The 19,982-nt window shown below is 35.7% G+C and overlaps 3 protein-coding genes across 6 annotated transcripts in view; 1 reads left to right on the plus strand and 2 right to left on the minus strand.

The window, feature by feature from the left end:
• The first annotated feature begins 86 nt into the window (after positions 1-86).
• LOC128674106 (terminal uridylyltransferase Tailor-like) lies at positions 87-2,470 on the plus strand. The gene is made up of 4 exons (XM_053752446.2): positions 87-223; positions 416-443; positions 526-678; positions 756-2,470. Exons 2-4 carry the CDS (start codon positions 425-427, stop codon positions 1,820-1,822), a joined length of 1,239 nt encoding a protein of 412 aa, XP_053608421.1. The 5' UTR covers positions 87-223; positions 416-424; the 3' UTR covers positions 1,823-2,470.
• On the minus strand, positions 2,457-14,952 carry LOC128674105 (uncharacterized protein). 3 transcript variants are annotated; one of them, XM_053752443.2, is made up of 10 exons: positions 14,634-14,952; positions 13,101-13,292; positions 12,454-12,575; positions 11,767-11,951; positions 10,920-11,120; positions 10,516-10,628; positions 10,064-10,196; positions 5,419-5,480; positions 4,952-5,043; positions 2,457-4,658 (listed from the first exon to the last, which is right to left on the minus strand). In XM_053752443.2, the coding sequence occupies exons 1-10, from the start codon at positions 14,737-14,739 to the stop codon at positions 4,584-4,586; spliced, it is 1,281 nt and encodes a 426-aa protein (XP_053608418.1). In that variant the 5' UTR covers positions 14,740-14,952; the 3' UTR covers positions 2,457-4,583. The 3 variants fall into 3 exon arrangements, with proteins under 3 accessions (XP_053608418.1, XP_053608420.1, XP_064292323.1); XM_053752445.2 differs by lacking the exons at positions 2,457-4,658; positions 4,952-5,043; positions 5,419-5,480 and adding exons at positions 7,156-7,309; positions 7,688-7,779; positions 8,158-8,219 and having other exon boundaries at positions 14,634-14,879; XM_064436253.1 differs by lacking the exons at positions 2,457-4,658; positions 4,952-5,043; positions 5,419-5,480 and adding exons at positions 8,669-9,014; positions 9,334-9,422; positions 9,530-9,591 and having other exon boundaries at positions 14,634-14,879.
• Positions 14,953-16,273: 1,321 nt separating this feature from the next.
• Positions 16,274-19,982, minus strand: part of Pits (Protein interacting with Ttk69 and Sin3A) — an 87,034-nt gene continuing 83,325 nt past the window's right edge. For both annotated transcript variants that reach the window (XM_053753014.1, XM_053753015.1), the window contains 2 exons: positions 19,464-19,560; positions 16,274-19,330 (listed from right to left, as the gene is read on the minus strand). In XM_053753014.1, coding sequence (XP_053608989.1) covers positions 16,649-19,330; positions 19,464-19,560 — 2,779 coding nt within the window. In that variant the 3' untranslated portion in view covers positions 16,274-16,648. The remainder of the gene's footprint in view (positions 19,331-19,463; positions 19,561-19,982) is intronic.

Raw genomic sequence — 19,982 nt, forward strand, 5'->3', positions numbered from 1 at the left:
AGAATCCCTTTGCTTGCCCGAAAATAAAGAACGCCCACCCATTGGGTTGTCATTGTCAAAAACAAAACTGTCAGCTGTCAAATTTGCTTTATTACTTTCATAGGTAGTAGTCGTAGGTATTTTTTGTACCTACCATTGTGTAGTTTGCGCAATAATTGGCGTATTTTATGTTTTGTTTCTCATCCCAAAAGATATTATATATATTTTGTCTCAAATGAAACTTGTAAGTTTTTATTTTCAGTATTCACATCAAATTCTTAAATCATGACAGTACCTACGTTACTTTGTAGTTTGGTATCTCCTATTTGTTTCACAATTACCTGAATACCTATCAAAATAAAAACTCTCAATTTTATTAAATACATTCAAAATACCTACCAATGCTTCGGTATTAAAAGAGCTTCTTTTTTTACAGCTATAATAAATGGAAATTATGGCAAAAGGTAAACTTATGACAATGTAACAATGCATTAGTATAAACATCCCGTGTGTGATCATTTCACAGATTTTATCGTTTTATTTCAGATATTGTAGATGTATGTGATCTAAATTTAGATGGCGATTTTGAATGGCAGGTCGTAAATATAATGGAAAGTGTAAGGTTGACTCGTAGTGAGGTGGAACACTTGGAGAAATTATTTTCTGACTTGGAGCAAACCTTGCGGGAATATTGGCCAGGTACGTAGATATCAGCCTCCTAACAGCATACCAATTGTGTTTAAATTAAATTTTGTCTAAAGTTTTTGATGTTTCAGGATGCATAGTCATGCCGTTTGGGTCAATAGTGACAGGTTTAGGCATAAAAACCAGTGATGCAGATTGTTATGTCTATCTTCCGGAATACCTGAAATCGCCTGGTGAATGCTATGTCATGACAGCCAAACATGTCCTGAAAAGGAAACCAAGAATATTCCAACAATTATTTGCTATAACTGCTGCTAGAGTTCCCATTTTAAAGTTTTTCCATGTCCCTACTCAATGTGAATGTGATGTTAATTTTAATAGTCTCTCTGGAGTCCGAAACAGCAAATTAATTGCATACTTAATACACATGGATAAGAGAGCATTGCAATTTGCAATATTAATAAAATATTGGTCAAAAGTACATAAGTTGACCGGTACGAATCTTGTACCAAACTATGCTCTTATAATGATGGCAATATTCTATTTGCAACAATTTAATATACTACCTGCAGTGAGTGTACTCCAACAAGATATCGACCCTGAGATAGTAGATAACTGGGACACATCCTACAATGAGACTTACCGGCATCGGACAAATAATAACCAACAACTATACAGCCTTCTTGGAGGATTTTTTGAATATTACAGCACTTATCAATATAAGGATAATATAATTTGTCCTTACACAGGCTATTCTATAAATAGGAATCTTTTTAAAAGCCTCAATCTCGTCCCTATTGATTTTAAATTGTACAAAGATAATTTGGTGGGACATAAATGTAAAATGTTGCAAATCAATTCACCGATGTGTGTTCAGGATGCTTTTGAACACAGCAGAAACACCACAATGGCCGTCCATCCAAAATTGTTTCATAGATTTCTGTTCCATCTGAAACACGCAGCAGATAGATTTAAGCAATGTGGTAAAAGTGATTTTCTTCAAGCTATATTAGACCCGAGAAATGGACCTCAAATGCCTTTGTATATTAACCCCAAACCACAAACTAGGAATGTTCCCAATAGACCAAATAGAGTAACAAAACAAAAGAACAGAAACAATATGAGGAACTTTAATTTACACGCTGCCTACACTGAAACAAACAGAATGAGGCAAAATGCTAGGAGACATAGGTTTTAACTTTACACATTGAGGTGATATTCCATTCATCTACTCTTGATAATTTTTTTTAGGATATAGGTACTATCATTGTTAATATTAGTTTAATTTTGGGACGTTTGAAATAATATTTGATTTATGTTCAACATTAAGTACTGTGATGATTGTTTACATCTTAAGACTCATATTATGTAAACATGAATATTAATTACATATAATGACATTCGTGCTTTGGCCAATATGCAACGCCACATTTTTATCATTTTCTTAGCGAAAAAAAAGGATGTTAACAAATAATCTTCAACTATTTTAAAATTACTTTTATGGCATAATTTTAAAGTTATTTTCACAAAGAAACAATAGAACTGTGCGGTGTGGTGGTGCTAGTGTTTGGTTAGATAGGATATTTTTACTTTCAAATGTTATAGAGTTGTAATACGTTGTATAGGAAACTAATATTTGAACTATATTTTTAACAATGTTCGACAATAAAATATTGAAGATGTTTCCATGTTAGGACTAAAAAAAACTAACTTTATGTCACGTTTTGACGAGTTCAATGCCCATAAACGCAAATAACAACGCTCGCTTAATTACATTTACATAATTGACATAATGATCATCATAACATCTTTATTATAGAAATGAAACAATATTTGAATTTTTAAATATTTTTCATTTTAATTTACTATATCGAACAACATTCAGAGATTCAAAAAGAGAGACAAAATGTTGACCTTTCGTCAATATTGATTACATATGTAGTACCACCATTGTAAGTATATAGTAGTGCCTGATATGCGCACTTAACATTAAAACTAACATCAAGATCGAAATGGTGAATAATGAGTATAAGGATATTAACTTCTAAAAATGTTATCTCCATATTTATTGCAAATATGTAGTACTAGCTGCGCCCCGGGGCTTCACTCTCGTGGGAATTTCGGGATAAATATACCAGGGTATATTTATTTATTTAACACAGGTGTTAGGTTATATTCTACCTGTGCACCAAATTTCACAGTAATTCGTCCAATAAATTTTGCGTGAAAGTATAGTAACAAACATCATCCTCACGAGCTTCGCATTTATCATATTCGCTGCGCCCCGGGACTTTGCTCTCGTAGGAGTTTCGGGATAAAAGGCACCCTATGTTATTTCAGTTGTAGATACCAAATCTCATTACAATCCATTGGTAGACTTTGCGTGAAAGAGTATAGAAGAAACATACATACATACACACACATACATACATACACACACACACATACATACACACACACACACACACACACACACACACATACATACATCCACACAAACTTTCGCATGTATTGTATTGGTAGAATTACTAGGATATGGATTATGTCCTTATAAATTTTCCGTCTTGTTCATAACATTTATCATTCCCCTATTGAGCCGCTAATGTACGAACCATTTAAGATGGCGGCTCTAAACTTAGCAGTGACCGTACAGAACTGACGTTTTGAATGATTGGGGTTTATATACAGCTGCTCAATTGTGGGATGACAATGTTGTGAATAAGATGATGCTTAGAACACTGCTGCGTCACGCGTTATGTGATGACACGTTAGGCGTGTATCAGTCCCCCAAGCACGAAAAAATTTGTTATGGTGTCCGATTTTACTGAGAATATATCCTGACGATGTACAAAATTCAAATAAAAGACAAGCCTTAGTTTTATTGAAATAAGATTTTCAAGTGACAGAATTCGACGAGGACATTGGAATAGAAAAACTCGAGAGATCTGCCCTTAGACACTCTAATACCGATAACAACACTATCTACCATAACAAGAACTTTTCGCGCTTGACAGAATGAGCTCGGCCATCTCTTGCGCACGTCGAGTGAGTGGTTGCGAGCACGCAGCGATAACTATGACAATATTATTGATAAATACTACAACTATCGATTAAACATGGTTACAATCTATCAAGAAAGTATTATAATTAGTATCCTTGTCATGATGTTTTCATCTCAAAACATATCCATCTGGATACGAAAGACCTTGGTCCAATCCTTTGGCATTAATTTCCACAATCCCTGCTTATGTTAAGCTCATAATGTAAGAGATATGTTTTTTTTTCAACGTTCACTATTGCCTGAAATATTCGTGCTTTCTCTTGGCTTCATGGTTGTGATAGATTAATTCTTATGTTGAAGTTCTTGATGGATCTTGAGTTAGTCATAAAATTTTAAGATTTTCATCTGATGTGTGTTGAAAATCACTCCTGGCGTGTTTTCTTCTGATGTGTTTCCCCCCGGTAATGTGTCCGGTGGCGTAACAATAGGGTGGCAAGTATTACGTCTATTGGCGTATCTAAATATATTTCCGAGAGGGACCTAAGATAAATGCCTCTAAAAGTTTTCAAATGACTTGGGGTCGTAATATGTTGGGTCTGCTCCGTAAATGTGTTCAACCTTAACTTTTTATACACGCAATTACCCACGCACGCGCCCAGCGTGCTGAAATTTAGTTTTCAGTCAATCAGCCCGTACAGTTTTGTGGAATACCGCGAAGCTCTTATAATGTCACCAGGCACGGGGCTAGTAATATCCATTTTTGGCACTTGGAGAAGGGAAACCGATGAAATTATCAGCCACTAATATTGTTACGACACAGAACTTGTAGATTTGCTATGATTTAATCTCCGATGACTACAACGAGCTCCCCCATGGTGTCCCGCGGCCGCCGCCCGCGCTCCAGCACCGAGGATATGGTCGGGACCTCGCCGCTGCACAGAGTTACCTTCTCCCCGGGTCAGAGGTTGAATCGCAGCTTCGTCTTGATCAGCCAGAAGGAGTCGATCACCTGGCCGTCCAAGTCCGCAGACACCTAGAAAATAAAAAACGTTACTAGCTTTCGAAGGTGTAAGTTAACACTTTACAAGTCCCCATGCGTTCCTTTCCATTTAAGTTCATAGTTCATTCGCCACTAAATTATAAACAAAAAATGTTCTCTTAACATTTTTGATAATAAAACTTATTAATATTCAGACTCGAAAAGAATATCGCCCACTAATTAGAGCATGACGTGCTCGCATCACGCTAGGCATGATTTTATAACACGCTAGGCGCGATTTCTGGAAGCGAACATACAATAGTAAGTTGGATATTGCGACAATTGACCTGTTCGATGTAAATGTGAGTCTTGTTGGGTGTGAAGAACTTGGTGTAGCCATAATCCTGGGAGCGGAATGCTGACCACTTGGGTGGATCATCTGAAAGGAAGGGAAAAAACGTGATAAGATCAAAAAATAAATAAAAAACTATAGTCGATTTTTCATGTCACTTCTTCCTGCACTCTATTAAGCTGTGGAATAAACTTCCCTCGGCGGTGATCCCTAATAGTTTGGTCATTTAAAGAAAAAAAGTCCATCGTTTTCTCAAAAAGTCACCGGTGACTCATATCGGGTTGCCGGTGTCCATGGGCTGCGGTGTTTGCTTACCATTAGACAACCCGCATGCTCTTTTGTCCTCTATACTATGTAAGAAAAGGCGAAAAAAAAAACGCGAGGACGAATAAAGGTAACTTACGAAAAATATATAAGTAGATATGAATAAAATAAATTATATTTAAAAAGCTAGTTACTCACGTTTGAATCGGTCACGTCCTTCCCTGCAGCCAGCCGAACCTGTCACGATGTGCACAGGCGCTCTAAAAACAAATATAACAGTGAACAAATAGCATTTAACTCTTGAGATTACTAAGTACAAAGCACTATTTTTTTTCGTATGAGAATAAACATGTGTCCAATGACCATAATAATTACAATGTAGAAGATCAAACTAAAACAGTAGGGTCACGATGAAATAAAACTACTTATTCCGTATTTATATACGTGAATAAAAGTGAAAGTGCGCCAGGCGTGTAGCGTTGTTGTCTTTATTCTCATTTTTCAGTGGACGTGCTCACTTCCAATAATTATTATTATTCCTACACATTGAAGACTGAATACCCAGCTTTAGGCGGACTAGGTACATGTCTTGAAAAAAAAAAATAAGGTAAGTAACTATATCATCGATATATATATATGGGACGTGAACTTTGTAAACATTGACGTATATAGAATAGTGGTACAAAAAAAATTAAATCAATTATATGTACAAATGAAAATAGTGACAGTCTCTAAACTTACCAGTTATGTCATAATTACGTACATTTATTTAACATTTACATACATCTATAATATTATTATAAAGAGGTAAGCGTTTGTGTGTTTGAAACTACCGAACAGATTTCAAAAATTCTTTCACCATTAGAAAGGTACATTATCCAAGAATGCTATAGGCTATATTTTATCTCAAAATTCCTACAGGAGCGAAGCCCCGGGCAACATCTAGTATATATATATATATATATATTTTACAATTTTTAATATATTATTAAATATACAAATTTTGACATTTAAATTGTGCCATTATAAATAATGTGAATTCGTCCACTTAGTTTTAATATACATACAAGACCTATAATTTGTTGAATAGTGAATGGCTCACATAATGAGTCACTAAATGAGTCATGAATGTATAGCTTTATGTTTTCTTTAATAAGTGCAACACTGTAAATGTCACTTTGTTATTACCGGACTTCCTCCCTTTTCTACTTCCTTGAACACCATGCAATGCAATGTTGCTAGTTTATTTATAATATATAATGTAATTGTTATGTACTAATAGTGAAGTTCCACTTAATTGTTAACCACAATAAACGTGAGGACTTTCATGCATCTGCTGTTTCAATCTCTGCTGGAGTGTACAGACCCCACTGGCGATTTACGCGCATCTCCATAATTGTCAATTGACGTATTTGGAGAAAAGGCTGCAGTGAAGCTTTTGCACCGCTTCTTCACCTACGCTTTTGAAGTCAAGTCGGCAGTAGCCTTATACATTTTTAACGTCAATAAGTAACCATGAAATTAGAATTTTTCATTTGACCAGTACGTGAATTTTAACTGTAATAGGTTTAATCCGTCCAGTAGTTTCGGATATTAGCGTTTACAAACAGATAAACATTTCAAAAAATTCTTACAATATTGTTTCTTCATACTTTTTTTTTGTAAATATATCAAATTTACAAACTATTTTACTGTTCTATTATATGTATTGACAATAAGTTACAACCCTTGTCATAGAGATAGTCAACCAGGTATTTATTAACGTTTTGCCCCTGAAGCAGTCACGTTAGTATTTCTCAAGGTTCAGCAAAGGAATTCGATACCGACCAGCTATGGTATGTACAGTACTATCTATAGAATTTTTAATTTTGTCTCATTACTTATAGCACGCTAGGCATGTTTTCCGATAGTAAACATGTCCAATCATAAACAAAACACAATGCAATTCAATTTATTTAAACGTTAACGCGTGAGTTAGTCACGAGTGTTTCTGACTCAGTTTCTTCTATCAGGGTTACAAAGTAAACCGCATCTTGGTCTTCACCAGCCAGAAGGAATCAATCACTTGCCCGTCCAAGTCCACCGAAACCTAGAATAAATTTACAGAAAACATGCATTTTCTATTTTGCTACAAATTAGTTAAATATTGCGCAGGTTTCGAAGCTCATGCACTTTGCGGTAATCAAAGCTAACATGTTTTAATTACTAGATAATTATGGTAGCGTAATTTTGTTAGCATTTAAATCATGCAAAATCCATGTCTAAAATCCAGCAATTGTGCAACTCATAGGTACATTTATCATATTAGACATCACTAAAGCAACCGGCAACCTTTTTGCTTGTCTATTATGGTGATGGCTACTACAGTTGATGCGACACATAGATATGCGTGGAAATCTTGTCTATTGTCCATCCTCAACAACGTCGTCGGTTGTGCATTATTGGCACAGGATAGTATTATATTAACCTGTTCGAAGTAAATATGCGTCTTGTTAGGCGAGTAGAACTTGGTGTAGCCGTAGTCTTTAGAGCGGAATGCGGACCATTCGGCCGGTGTCTCTGGGAAATAATACGGTAGATAATTTTAACATTATTATCTATACTATTTTTATAAAGAGATAAGCGTTTGGGAGTTTGTATATTTGAGGCGGGTAATCTCCGAAACTACTGAACAGATTTCAAAAACTCTTTCACCATTAGAAATGTACATTATCACAAAATTCCCGCAGGAGCGAAGCGACATCTAGTTCATTATAATGCCAGTGTCGATTTTGTCTAAGTAAGCTCAAAATAACAAGAATTTATAGGATAAAAGTCGAAATTTCAACAATTTAAAAAAATAATAAAGTGCCCGAGTTCTACATGCATAAACGAAAATAAAATGTGCTCCCAACCGTTCATTCTAGAATTATAGTGTTATTTTTTTTAATAACTTACTTTTGAACGGGTCAACGCCTTCCCTGCAGCCTGCGGAACCTGTCACGATGTGCACAGGAGCTCTAAAATTGACATTAAAACAGTATTTGGTATTACTTTTAAACACCCATTTTACGTACAAGACACTACTACCGCTGGCACTAATAATAGGCTACGTAACAGATAGTCAATTACATACTCTATGGAGATAATAAGTTATTTTAAAAATTACCTTGTTGAATTAATGTAACAAGAATAATTCTCTAATTACACATTAAGAACAGAAAAATGCTATGACCAAACAAAAAGTAGGAAAACGCTAGGCGTGTTTTATACTGACAAACGTATGATTGTGAGAGACGAACCGAACACTCGTTACATCTGAAAAACGTATTATTTTCTTACTTAAAACATGTTGCTACTGCAACTAGTAGTACTCTACGATATACCAAATATTTCGTACAAACAATTACTCCACAGATTTTTCCGTTGCAGTTTCCTTTTTAGATATAAATAAAACAAAACCATAATAAACTTTTAATAAACTATATAATACATTGATCTCTCTATACTGGGTTTACTTCCCAAACGTATTTCGCAAGCGAGCTACATACACACGAATAAATTAATTAATATGTACAAATTAAAAGCTTAATAAAATTCTAATGAACATTGTATGTAAATGTTTATTTTTCTTCCAACGGAGACTTATGTTGAAGTGATTCTTGTATGAACGAGGTTGGAGAATATTTTTTCTGGTTCGTTTAAAATTCTTCGGTCGTCTTATGTGTCTGATACACCGGATGTTTTATAATGAAGAAACTATCAATAATGGAAGGGGGACATAGCCGCCACAGCCTGCGCTTCCCGACTTCTACCTGTAATTGATGACGTTGGTTATGTTTTAAATAGCTGATCAAAAAGGAACATACTCTTTTTAAGGTTAATGTAAGATAGTATTTTGATTCCTAACTTTTAATTTAAAATTGTTTACTAGAGCCAAGAATAAAATAAGTGATGTGAATCTAATAAAAACGTGATGAAGGAAAGCCTAATATCTAGTCTTGCCCTAGACGCAACCGAAGGTTACAGCTGCAGCTTTTGGATTAATTTATATAACAAGCTATTCATTATTACAATATATAATAATAATTTCTGAAAATCGTGCATCAAAGTAAATATGTAGATATGAAGTACCTGTCGTATGTATATGTGCGTTTTGTTGACATAGGCTCGCGTATATCCGTAACTGGAGGACCGGAAAGCCGACCATTTGGAAGGCCGTTCTGAGAATCATCGGGAAAGATTGTAGTTGCACGAAGATACGAAGTTGCACTTTAGAACTATAAATGATACCTATATACGGGATTACTACGTACATATATGTACATACTTTTAAAAGGATCTTTTCCTTCTCTGCAGCCCGCGGAACCGGTTATAATATGGACTGGAGCTCTACGGAACAAACACATGACACATAGTTAGGATTGACATACTTTAGATAAGTAGTACAAGCATGTACAGCAAAATGGAAAAATATCTAAAAAAATATTATTCGTAAAAATTGTGACACTATTCCATTATATCGTGTAATATTTACCTGGGTGTCGTCGTTTGATGTGAAACAGGTGCGCAATTTTGTCCAAAATAATCACATAACACTCTGAATTTTTATCGAAACCAATAATAGCAGCGTTTGACATCAACTTTATTATAAATAATAGAAATCAATGTAAAAAGAGTTAAAATTTTAAAACCGCTCATCACATCATCTAAAGTAAAATACTGTCTCAAAACAGATCCATTCGATGTAGATAAATATGTACGTGTAAGCATTTTCACCGCTTTAATTGTATAGACGCTTAATCAGTAAAAAAAAGGTTAAGACATGACATTCCTATTCCCACTCTGGATAACTAGAACTCACCCGGGATTGGTGTAAGGGTGGGTTGTTCCATTATACATCCTCTGATCATAAAGTGGCCAGGTACGCTCGTACGAGTGCTCATGGGCCCACAGAGCTATGTCCACGCCGTAATCCTTTAGTAACGGCTCCAAGCCTGGACAATAAATATAATGAAATTTGGTTGTGACGTCTGTTACCGAAAGTGATTAACTAATTTCGTACATTCTCTCTTTTGCATGCATCAATAATGCCATTGCCACGTCTAATTTAAAAAAACACGCCATTTTAAAACAGACAGGAAGACAAAACTCCTTTTTTCTAAGTTTGGGTGTGTTTTAAGTTGTATTGTTTCATATCTATGTTACGAAATTAACATAATGGCGCTTTCGTGTGTAATTGTGCCTGGCGTGTCTCTAAGTGATTTCCCAACACGCTAGGCGTAAATTCCCAGTGCTAATACTACACCAGCTTACCAAAGAAGCCGTAGAGTCCAACTCGCGTGTACTCCACGCTGCAATCGTAGTCATCAGAATTGCTGCAGTACATCGGCCGGTGGCCGAACACCACGATCCAGGGGCGTTTCTGTCTATTATATAAAAATACAGGGTAAATATGGGAATTTTTTCTCGTGTGTACACTGTGTCAACAGCACACCAATCTACCCAAATTCACTGCACATTTGCCCTATTAATGCAGCATAAAGATCCATGCCGAGTAATTTGACATGCGGTCGACTGCCAGATTTAAGGACCAAATTGACTTAAAAATAAGAAATAATGTTTAATAAGCTTGAACTCGCGTTAATTTATGTTTGGATAAAATCCAACCACTGTACAATTCGAATTAACCTAGGCGTTGGAATGAGAGATGAAGTTACCTGTTTTCGATCTTAGCAGCCTTCTCAAGATCTTTTTTCAACCAATGGTACTGGTCGCTGATCAGCTTGAGCCCATACTGAGTAAAGTAATACACTTCAGTGGATATCGACACGAAATGGACCGGGCCGACATCAAAACTGTAGAAGAGCGATGATCGATCGCCGGGCATCGTGAAACGGTGAGAGTAGTGCGTGAAGTTGCTGCAACATGATTGTTAGGTTGATGCTTTACGAGACAAACATCTACAGACGTTATATTATAACAACGGATCACAATCATAACCTGTTTTGATATACCTTTTGACTATGTACATTATGTATTTTTATATATTATTAGAAAAAAAAATATTGTAAGAATTAATAATGGTAAGCCTTTCTGGCATGATAGGGACCAATACTGTTCAAATTAGTTTCTTTCGGCATTACTTTTCAGCAGTGGTCGTTCCAAAATGCCAGTAGTTTGTAGCTTGTGAGAAATAACTATAAATATAAAAATTGACGAGAAAAAGTGCCTGTGAAGGTCTAATTTCTGAATAAATGTTTTGAATTTAAATTTGACCACTTCTTTTGTTTCGTTGAATTTCTTCGCAAATGTTAATTTAATACGAGCTGGTGGCATCAGTAGACAACACCGTAATGCAGTCACTTTTAATCGGTTTGGGGTGCCATCTAGTAGTTGCTATAGAAACCGCTTTATATTGCTATGTAAGCTAGGTATTATATGTTTTTGGTCACGGAAACAAGCAGAGCGTGTCAACACGCTAAACATGTTTGGCATATAGATATATATTTAATGACCAGGGTTCAAACATAGGCAACATTTTGTAATATGTAATGGTGCACTTACTACGCGCTCTCATGATTTCCCGGGCACGTCATGTACGGCAGGTTGGCGGCGAGCGGCTCGATCTTGTTCATGAACTGGTCCCCCACCCTGCCCCCCTGTTCGTTCATGTCGTACGCGAAGTCCCCCACGTGCAGTATGAAATCATACATGCCGGCTTCCACGTCGCGTTTGAGGTATGGCAGAGCCTGAAGGAATCAACATGTCGAGTGTGATATTGTTAAGGCTGACACGACTTTTACAACTTCTCACCGCCATCTAATGGCCGATAGTCGTGTACACACTAGTGAGCTCAACTGTTCACCAGTGTGCAGGTTTCCTCACGATGTTTTCCTTCACCGGAAGCAAGTGGTGGTCTATGAAAACTACTATACATATATGAGTCAGATTAGTGTACAAACTCATGTGGCACGAAAAGTACACGAACCTGAAGGAATGACAATATAATACTTTGTTTTTCTTGAAAAAAAAATACGATATAGTAGGTAATAATAAAATCGGGCATGTTTCATAAATACAGCAGAAATATATATATATATAAAGGAGAATAGTCAAAAAATAGAGAAACAGCGCGCCGACAGATAAACGACTGCACAAAGTACACAGTTGGTTGTGGCCGACTGCTGGTCAAAACTACACTACAGTCAAATACACTAGTCCGATGTAGTGAAGTCGACAAGAAGAACTGACCATGGAGTTGTTGACGCCCATGTCCCCGTAGATGGCGATGCGCATCGGCCAGTTCTCCCCGGCCGGCGGCGTCCGGAACGAGAACTGTTGCGAGTAACCGGCGTCCGAACCCGCCTTGTACACTATAACAAATTACATGACATGCATTTTGTTGCATACGCAGAGGCCGTGGTGCGAGTTTTTGAGATGTTTTTGGAATCAAAGAAGCTGCCTGTTTGCCGCCAGAGGTTTAGTAACAAAAACTCGCACCAAGGCTGAAGCCATTGTGTCACGTGTCATGTATCGAGTTCTCAAAATTCAAATTCAAAATTCTTTATTCAATTTAGGATGATATACATCACTTATTGACGTCAAAAAAATTACTTAAACTAAGTCTACTGCCGGCATCCAAAGCGCAGGTGAAGAAGAAGCGGCACAACAAACTTCACCGCTATAAACCGCAAATAAAGTACCATACTTGTCTATCAACAATCTCCATGTTATTATTGTCGTATATTGGATTAGTAGGACAAGAATTATCTCTGTTAGTGAAGTGAGTTACGATGTTTATACTATCTCCATATTCATCAAAAATATTGCTTCTAACCGGTTTTGAAAAAGGATATTGCAATTCAATCCTAGAATGTACTGAATTGAACTTCACCTACCATACTTGGTATTATGTGCGAGGTTCTTCAGCTTAACCCTGTGTATCCACTGCTTCCTCCTCTCCTTGCCGCCGTCCACGAAGACGGAGCTGCTTCCTGTGGCTCTCTTGTTCGTCTCGTGGATGCCGTACAGCACCACTGACTTGGCCTCTGCTAGCGTCGACCAAGTCACCACTATCTCGTTGGTAGCATCTGAAATATCATATTTCATTTTGTTTAAAGAACACTACCCATTGTATATACCTAGGTATAAGGCAGTGGTTTTCTTTTAACTTTCATGGTATATGGTTCAGACCTCGAATAGCACGGCCCATGGGCAAAATGCCGTGTAATCGTAAAATGTCTCTTTCACAAAATGTCTCCAACCGGTCAATACATACACGACGAGTTAAGTCCAAAGAACAATGAACTGTTGGGTAACATTATCAAATTGTTCAAAAACTAACATTATTTTGAACTCTTTTAACAAACAAAAGCAATTAACTAATAATATCAGCATAATTTAAACAACTCTGTCTTATCTATTTGTGATGTCAAGTGAGAAAGGTCATAACACCAATTTTCTTATCATTGCAGATTAACATATTGAATAGTGCAACAAAAATATGGTTATTTTCATCGAATCAAATTCCTACGAAAGTGAAGCCCCGGGCAACATCTAGTGCACAATAATTTTAAATTACCAAGACAAAGAGTAGGTTATTATTTAGATTGTATGTGTAAATGTGATGAAGAATGAGCTGAAACTTCAAATCTTTTTGCCCGGAACATGTGAGAATGAGAGAGAGAAGAGCAGCAGTTTCAATAATTTAATTGAATCTGAAAATTGTTACATTATAAGTATACATAAACATGATTTATATACCATGTTTATACTATAATTATTTTTTGAAAGTTGGTATGACTTCCATGTTATAATGCTAATTGAACACAAAGCATCTAGCACAGTGCTTTATCCGGTGATAAACCATCTTGTTTTAGAATAACATGTTTGTGTCTATGCATGGTTTGCTTGATAAGCGAGTACCAAGGACACAAGTCTATCATTTTATATTTGATAGCTATTATGAGCATTTCAACTGGACAATGTTGTTATTATTACACTTACTGCTCATAATATTATAAAAGCTATGTTCCAATGACTATTTGAACTAGAGATGTTAAAATTAAATATTTTTAAAAAACATTATTCACATTGTAAGACGTAAGTACCTAGTAATTTCGATTTTAATTCTTCATAGGTTTAATGTAAAATTAATTTATATATATAATCATATTTGCATCACATTGTAATATCTAGCATTCACATTTAGTACAGGAACAAATTTATGGATTGACCTGATTCTGGAACGAGAGAGGTCATTACTCCCGGCGCATCCTTCGAAAATTTGCAATCGACGCATCCTATATAGATTTGCAACGACTGCGCGTGTACCGGTGCAATGTTAATCAATACCTGTTGCACCCTGAAATTTTAATTACCCAGCACCACACCTTTCTACTACAAAAAAAACATAGTTAAACTAGTCTTACCTCCAAAAGACAAGTGCACCTGCTCTGGCTGTACTTCCTCATTAATTTCTTGCTTAGAACTTGCCCAGGCTACCCCCAAGAAAAGTATTAAAATGAAAAATTTCATGTTGAACTTTTCGAATGAACTTAACTGATTGACGTCGCAGTTATAACTGAAGACTTGGACACTGTTTATAAACTAGTTTGTCATTTGCTTTGTTTCGTCATTATAAACAATAATTATAAGTTAAAATGACACTCTGAACGACTGAACGGTACTCAAATCAATAACAGCAAAACGGCCGGGCCGGCCGTCAACTCAACCAATTAACAACTCAGTGTTGCCAGATGACTGTTTAGGGTTTTCCCTAAATATTACCCGAAATCCGTACATTATAGCGGAGAAAGCAAATGTGGGATGGATGCGAGATGAGATGCAAATCGGCAATATTGCAACTCGCGACAGTTTGAAATGACCTTTAAACGTTCTCACTTCTTTATTTAATTTGTATACTATTGAAAAATAAATGTATTTACTATTTATTACTGATTTCAGAGTATTATTTGATTTTGATTGATTAACATTTAATATCAAAGCATACAACGTTTTTCATTTACCTATGCCATATCAAACACAAAATTTAGGGAAATCTTACTATTCTGGCAATATATTTACAACTTCAATGTCATTAATGTCAATATGCCAAAGTAACATTTACTTTTATCTGGCTGAATTTGGTATTTACTAAGAGACATTACACAAACAGCCATGTATTCGCAAGATTGAGAGTTTAGCTATTAAACAAATTTGGTTGCAATTTATAGATGGATGGAAGAATAGATAATTAAAATTGTATGTATACTATACTCTTCCACGCAGACTGTTTGTCCTAGCAAATTCAGTTCAGAGTGCAATTTATCCATGAATGAAGGTACACACCTAAATTGTTGAAATTCATTCATTGTAAAATTATTACTATTATACAAAATTACAAACTTACCCACTGATTAAATAGTAATAAACATAACTATGCAGGTAGGCAAATCAAATAAAATGCAAAATGTTCTGGAATTTGTCTCATAAAGTTGTGAAGCTATGCTGTTACCATGGACGTATGGCTGTTACCTACCTACTTTATTACTATCATGTTAATATTTCGAATACCAAGTCGAATACCGTTAAATTAGTACCCAGTTAAGCATTAAATTTTAAAAAAATATGATAACAAGATTCCATTTATGTACCTACTAATTTGCTTCGCATTGTGTACAGTCAACCGCATGTCAGTGCATTAAATGCCAAACTGTCGATAGGTACTTGCTATTTATAACGTGAAATTTAGTTGGGTATCGATAATATATCTATATTACTAGTGGATTGTCCCAGCTTTGCTCGTGTAAAAACATTACATACACTTAAACCTTCCTCTTGAATCGCTCACAAAATTAAGCTACCTACTTATGTATGTATGTTTGTTATTCTTTCACGCAATATTTACTGGCCGGATTGTTATTCGGTACACGGGTAGAATATAACCAGGAACCACACATAGGGTAATTTTTATCGGAGAAGAGCGAAGCCCGGGAGCGCAGCTAAATATTCTTATCTAAATGGGCATATAACAATATCAGGGAAAAGTAAATTTAATAAAAATAAGACGTTAATTATTATACCTATGTAATTTATTTCAGTCATACATCATGAAAATATAAACACTAACATTAAAATTTTTATAAACGACTGTATAAAATATGCCTAGGATACATAACTATCTATATATACATTTAACAGAATTAAAATATCACAAATTACAATAGCGACAACTATTTGTACTTGCGGTAAGTAACAACAACCGGAGGCAATTTCATTGGAAACGAAGTTTCTTCACTTCCACGAACTACGGACGTACGTCCAAGGCACATAAGGAATGATTTAAACCGACAAAATATCCATATAATATACGTAACACGAAAAATCAATGAGAAAATATACAGAAAATGTTTTTGCTTAATTCTACACACTCTGTAACATGCCATCAGCTTAATCGCTTCACGCATATTTCTCCATCGCTGTCGTGTTTTTTAAAATCCCTTTTCATCGCTTGCCCGATACTAACTTCACCTTCACTGCGTAAAGGCAAGACGCTGGTAGTTTGCAATTCTGAACTGCAATGGCTCGGGACTGGCGAAGAACTCGAGTCAGAAATTGACGACACTCTGCATTTCCTCAATCTTCTTTTGAGCTTCAATTTGATCTCGCCCAAGCTACTTATATCTGATGACGAATTGTCTGCGTCTACTGAACTAGAGCTACTAACAGTTGCTTTTCTAAATATTTTCGTAGTTTCTTTAAGTTCCGCTTTAGACGGAGTCTGATTGTTCGAATGTTCAAAGTTTGAAAATACGTCGCGAGAGTTTTGAGGAAGCCGCAAACTGAACCTTGGCGATGACAAATTAATCGATATACCAAGATCTTCTTCAATGTTTTCGACCTCAATCTTAAGATCCTCATTTGTGAAATAAATCATCGGGCTGGTTTGGCGATCGACCGGCACCGACAACGTAACAGGTGATGTTGTTCTTGTCTTAGTTCTCCTAGGCGATGTCATTACGCTTTTGACATGCGCTGGAGAAGTTTGCGTGTTTTTCTGGAAAGAAACTATGTTATTTTGCGTATCCTCTAACTCCCTAGAAGTTGAAGGCTTTGTTATATTTTTTTCTAATAAATCCCCGTATTCATCAATTATAAGTTTTTTAATTAATTCTTTTTCCAAATTTAGAATATGACTGATCTCTCCCTTAGGGTCTATAGATGGCCACAAGTCATTCTGAATAGGCTCTACATTGGGTCTTTCGTTCCTTGGAGAAGTTTGTGTTTCTTTTAAAGCTATTATATGCGAGGCAGTACTTTGAGTTCCAGACTCTTGTGTGTCTACAGAATGAACAAATTCAAAAACATCCACTTTATTCTTAAAAGAAAGATTTGATTTTTTAATGTATGTCTCATTATGAATATTTGATTTTGATATTTTCTTGTTATTGTCAACAGCTTCGTTATTATTTCTAAGGTTTTCAATATTATCCTCCTTTTCAGATTCTAAGTCAGGCGATTCGTTTAAAGAAAGAACGTCATCCGAAGAATTTTGAATTGCAGAATTTTTGGAACCATCTGATTTCTCATCCTCAAAATCATCATCGTAACTATCAACTTTGTTAGAATCGTTGACTTCACTACTATTAGGTGTCTTCTCATCAGTTTTCTTTATTTTTTTCATATTCTTCTTAAGCGTTTCAGCGACTGACTTTTCAATATCAATCACTTCTTGTAACAGATTTTCATCTGATGTAGTAAGGATTTTCGAAGGCTCGTTTTCGGTATTTTTCTTTGGACTATTTATATGAAATGAGTTTTCACGGCTGCTAAGAATTTTATCTAAAATAGGACTAAGTGGCAATTGATTCTTGTCAGGAATATCAGATATTTCTCGTTCAATATCACTTACACTTACACCGCCTAATGTTAATTGTGAATAAGGAATATATTCCGTATTCTTTTTTAAAATATTGTTACTAACTGTCGTATCCGAGAGACCCACCTTTTTATTGGAAGAAATCGTAGGTGCACCAGTCTTTGCAGTTTTATTTTTCCTAGAAGTTGACGGCTGTCCATACACAGTATTCAATTTTCTTCTCCATTTTTCTAAGTTAGAATGAGTTTTTTTATCGGATGGTTTATTATTTGGAGCCTTGTAATTTTTGTTACTGTCTATGAGGGGTGAATTTTTCGGTGAAGGCTTTGAAGCAATTTTTACGGGTTTGTGTATGATATTTCCATCATTGGCACTGTTGTTTGCAGAACTACTGTCACCAGTTGACATTCTAGATACTTTTCTGATCTTGCCTTGGGTACTTCTAGAATCGAAGTTGAATTGAGGATTTGGCCGCTCTTGTGCCATTAATGATTTGTTATCTGTGATTGTTTCATGTTGTATTGTAATGACAGCCACTTTACTATTGTGGGTTGATGATTCCTGAGCTTCATTAATTTCAGGCAAAATATCTAAGTGCAATACTTTTTGTTCTGTTAGTTCACTTCGTATGCTTATACTTGGCATTTTTTGAACATTCAGTTTCCTTTTTTGAATATCTTCCTTGGGTTCTGCATATTCGTAAGAAAATTCTTTATAATTGACTGCTGCAATATCATTGTTTATTTTAGCGTTATTCAATTTATTTTCTTCAATTTTATCATGATTTCGTTCATCTATTTGAATTATTTTAGTGCGGGTTATTTCTAATTTTTTTTTCGTAGACAAAGGTCTCTTTAGAGTTGATATTGAGTCTACTTGCACACAAGCGTTTGATTTAGTAACTGGGGCTTTCATTGCGTTCGGTTTATTGTTAAGTTTGTGTTCAGACGTATTCTGAGAATTATCGATAATTTTTTTCCCATGAAACTTAGCATTTACTACCTCCTCAATATGTACTTTCTCATTAAATTCGTCATCCAATGGTGTAGGCAGCATTTTCACTTGAACCCCCGGTTCGTGGTATTTGGACAGTTCTCCAGAGAGCAACTTGAGATCATCAACAGTCGATTGCAACATGTCGTGTAGCTGTCTGAGAATGATTTCATCCTCTGGTCTAAGTGCTGGCTCCGGATTCCAAATATCGTCATCTATGATGTTAACCATTTCAATATTTTTGCTGCTCTCAACCTGTAATGTGGAGATTTTAATATCAATACCAATAACGCTATTTCAATACTTGTAACAAATAACTAATGAAGATGAAACTATATGAACCTAAGAAATATTACGATAATGACATAATTATGTAGAGAACACGTACCAAATATCGATCGACTGGATAGCGAGGTCTCTCGAACCTCATCTGTTGGTCAGGCACAGAGGTTCCGGCATCCTCTCTGTTGACCCGTTGTTCCTCTCTGAGGACAAAAACAATACATATTGAAAATATTATTCTTAATTTTTTTTTTAAATACTAGCTGTTCTACGACCTCGGTGGCGCAGTGGTAAAGTGCTTGCCCCGGGACCTCTCGGGTCCCGGGTTCGGCCCCGGTCGGGACATGATGGAAAATGATCTTTTTCTTATTGGCCCGGGCCTTGGATGTTTATCTAAATATGTATTTGTTATAGAATATAGTATCGTTGAGTTAGTATCCCATAACACAAGTCTCGAACTTACTTTGGGTCTAGCTTAATCTGTGTGATTTGTCCTGATATATTTTATTAATATTTATATTTTACGGTTATCTCTACTTCTATGGAAGATGTATGCTTATGTAATTAGTATGTAGTTTGTAGCTTGTGAGAAATAACTATAAATATAAAGATTGACGAGAAAAAG

The sequence above is a fragment of the Plodia interpunctella genome, chromosome 12 (genome assembly GCF_027563975.2).
Source record: "Plodia interpunctella isolate USDA-ARS_2022_Savannah chromosome 12, ilPloInte3.2, whole genome shotgun sequence".
Taxonomy (NCBI): Eukaryota; Metazoa; Arthropoda; class Insecta; order Lepidoptera; family Pyralidae; genus Plodia; species Plodia interpunctella.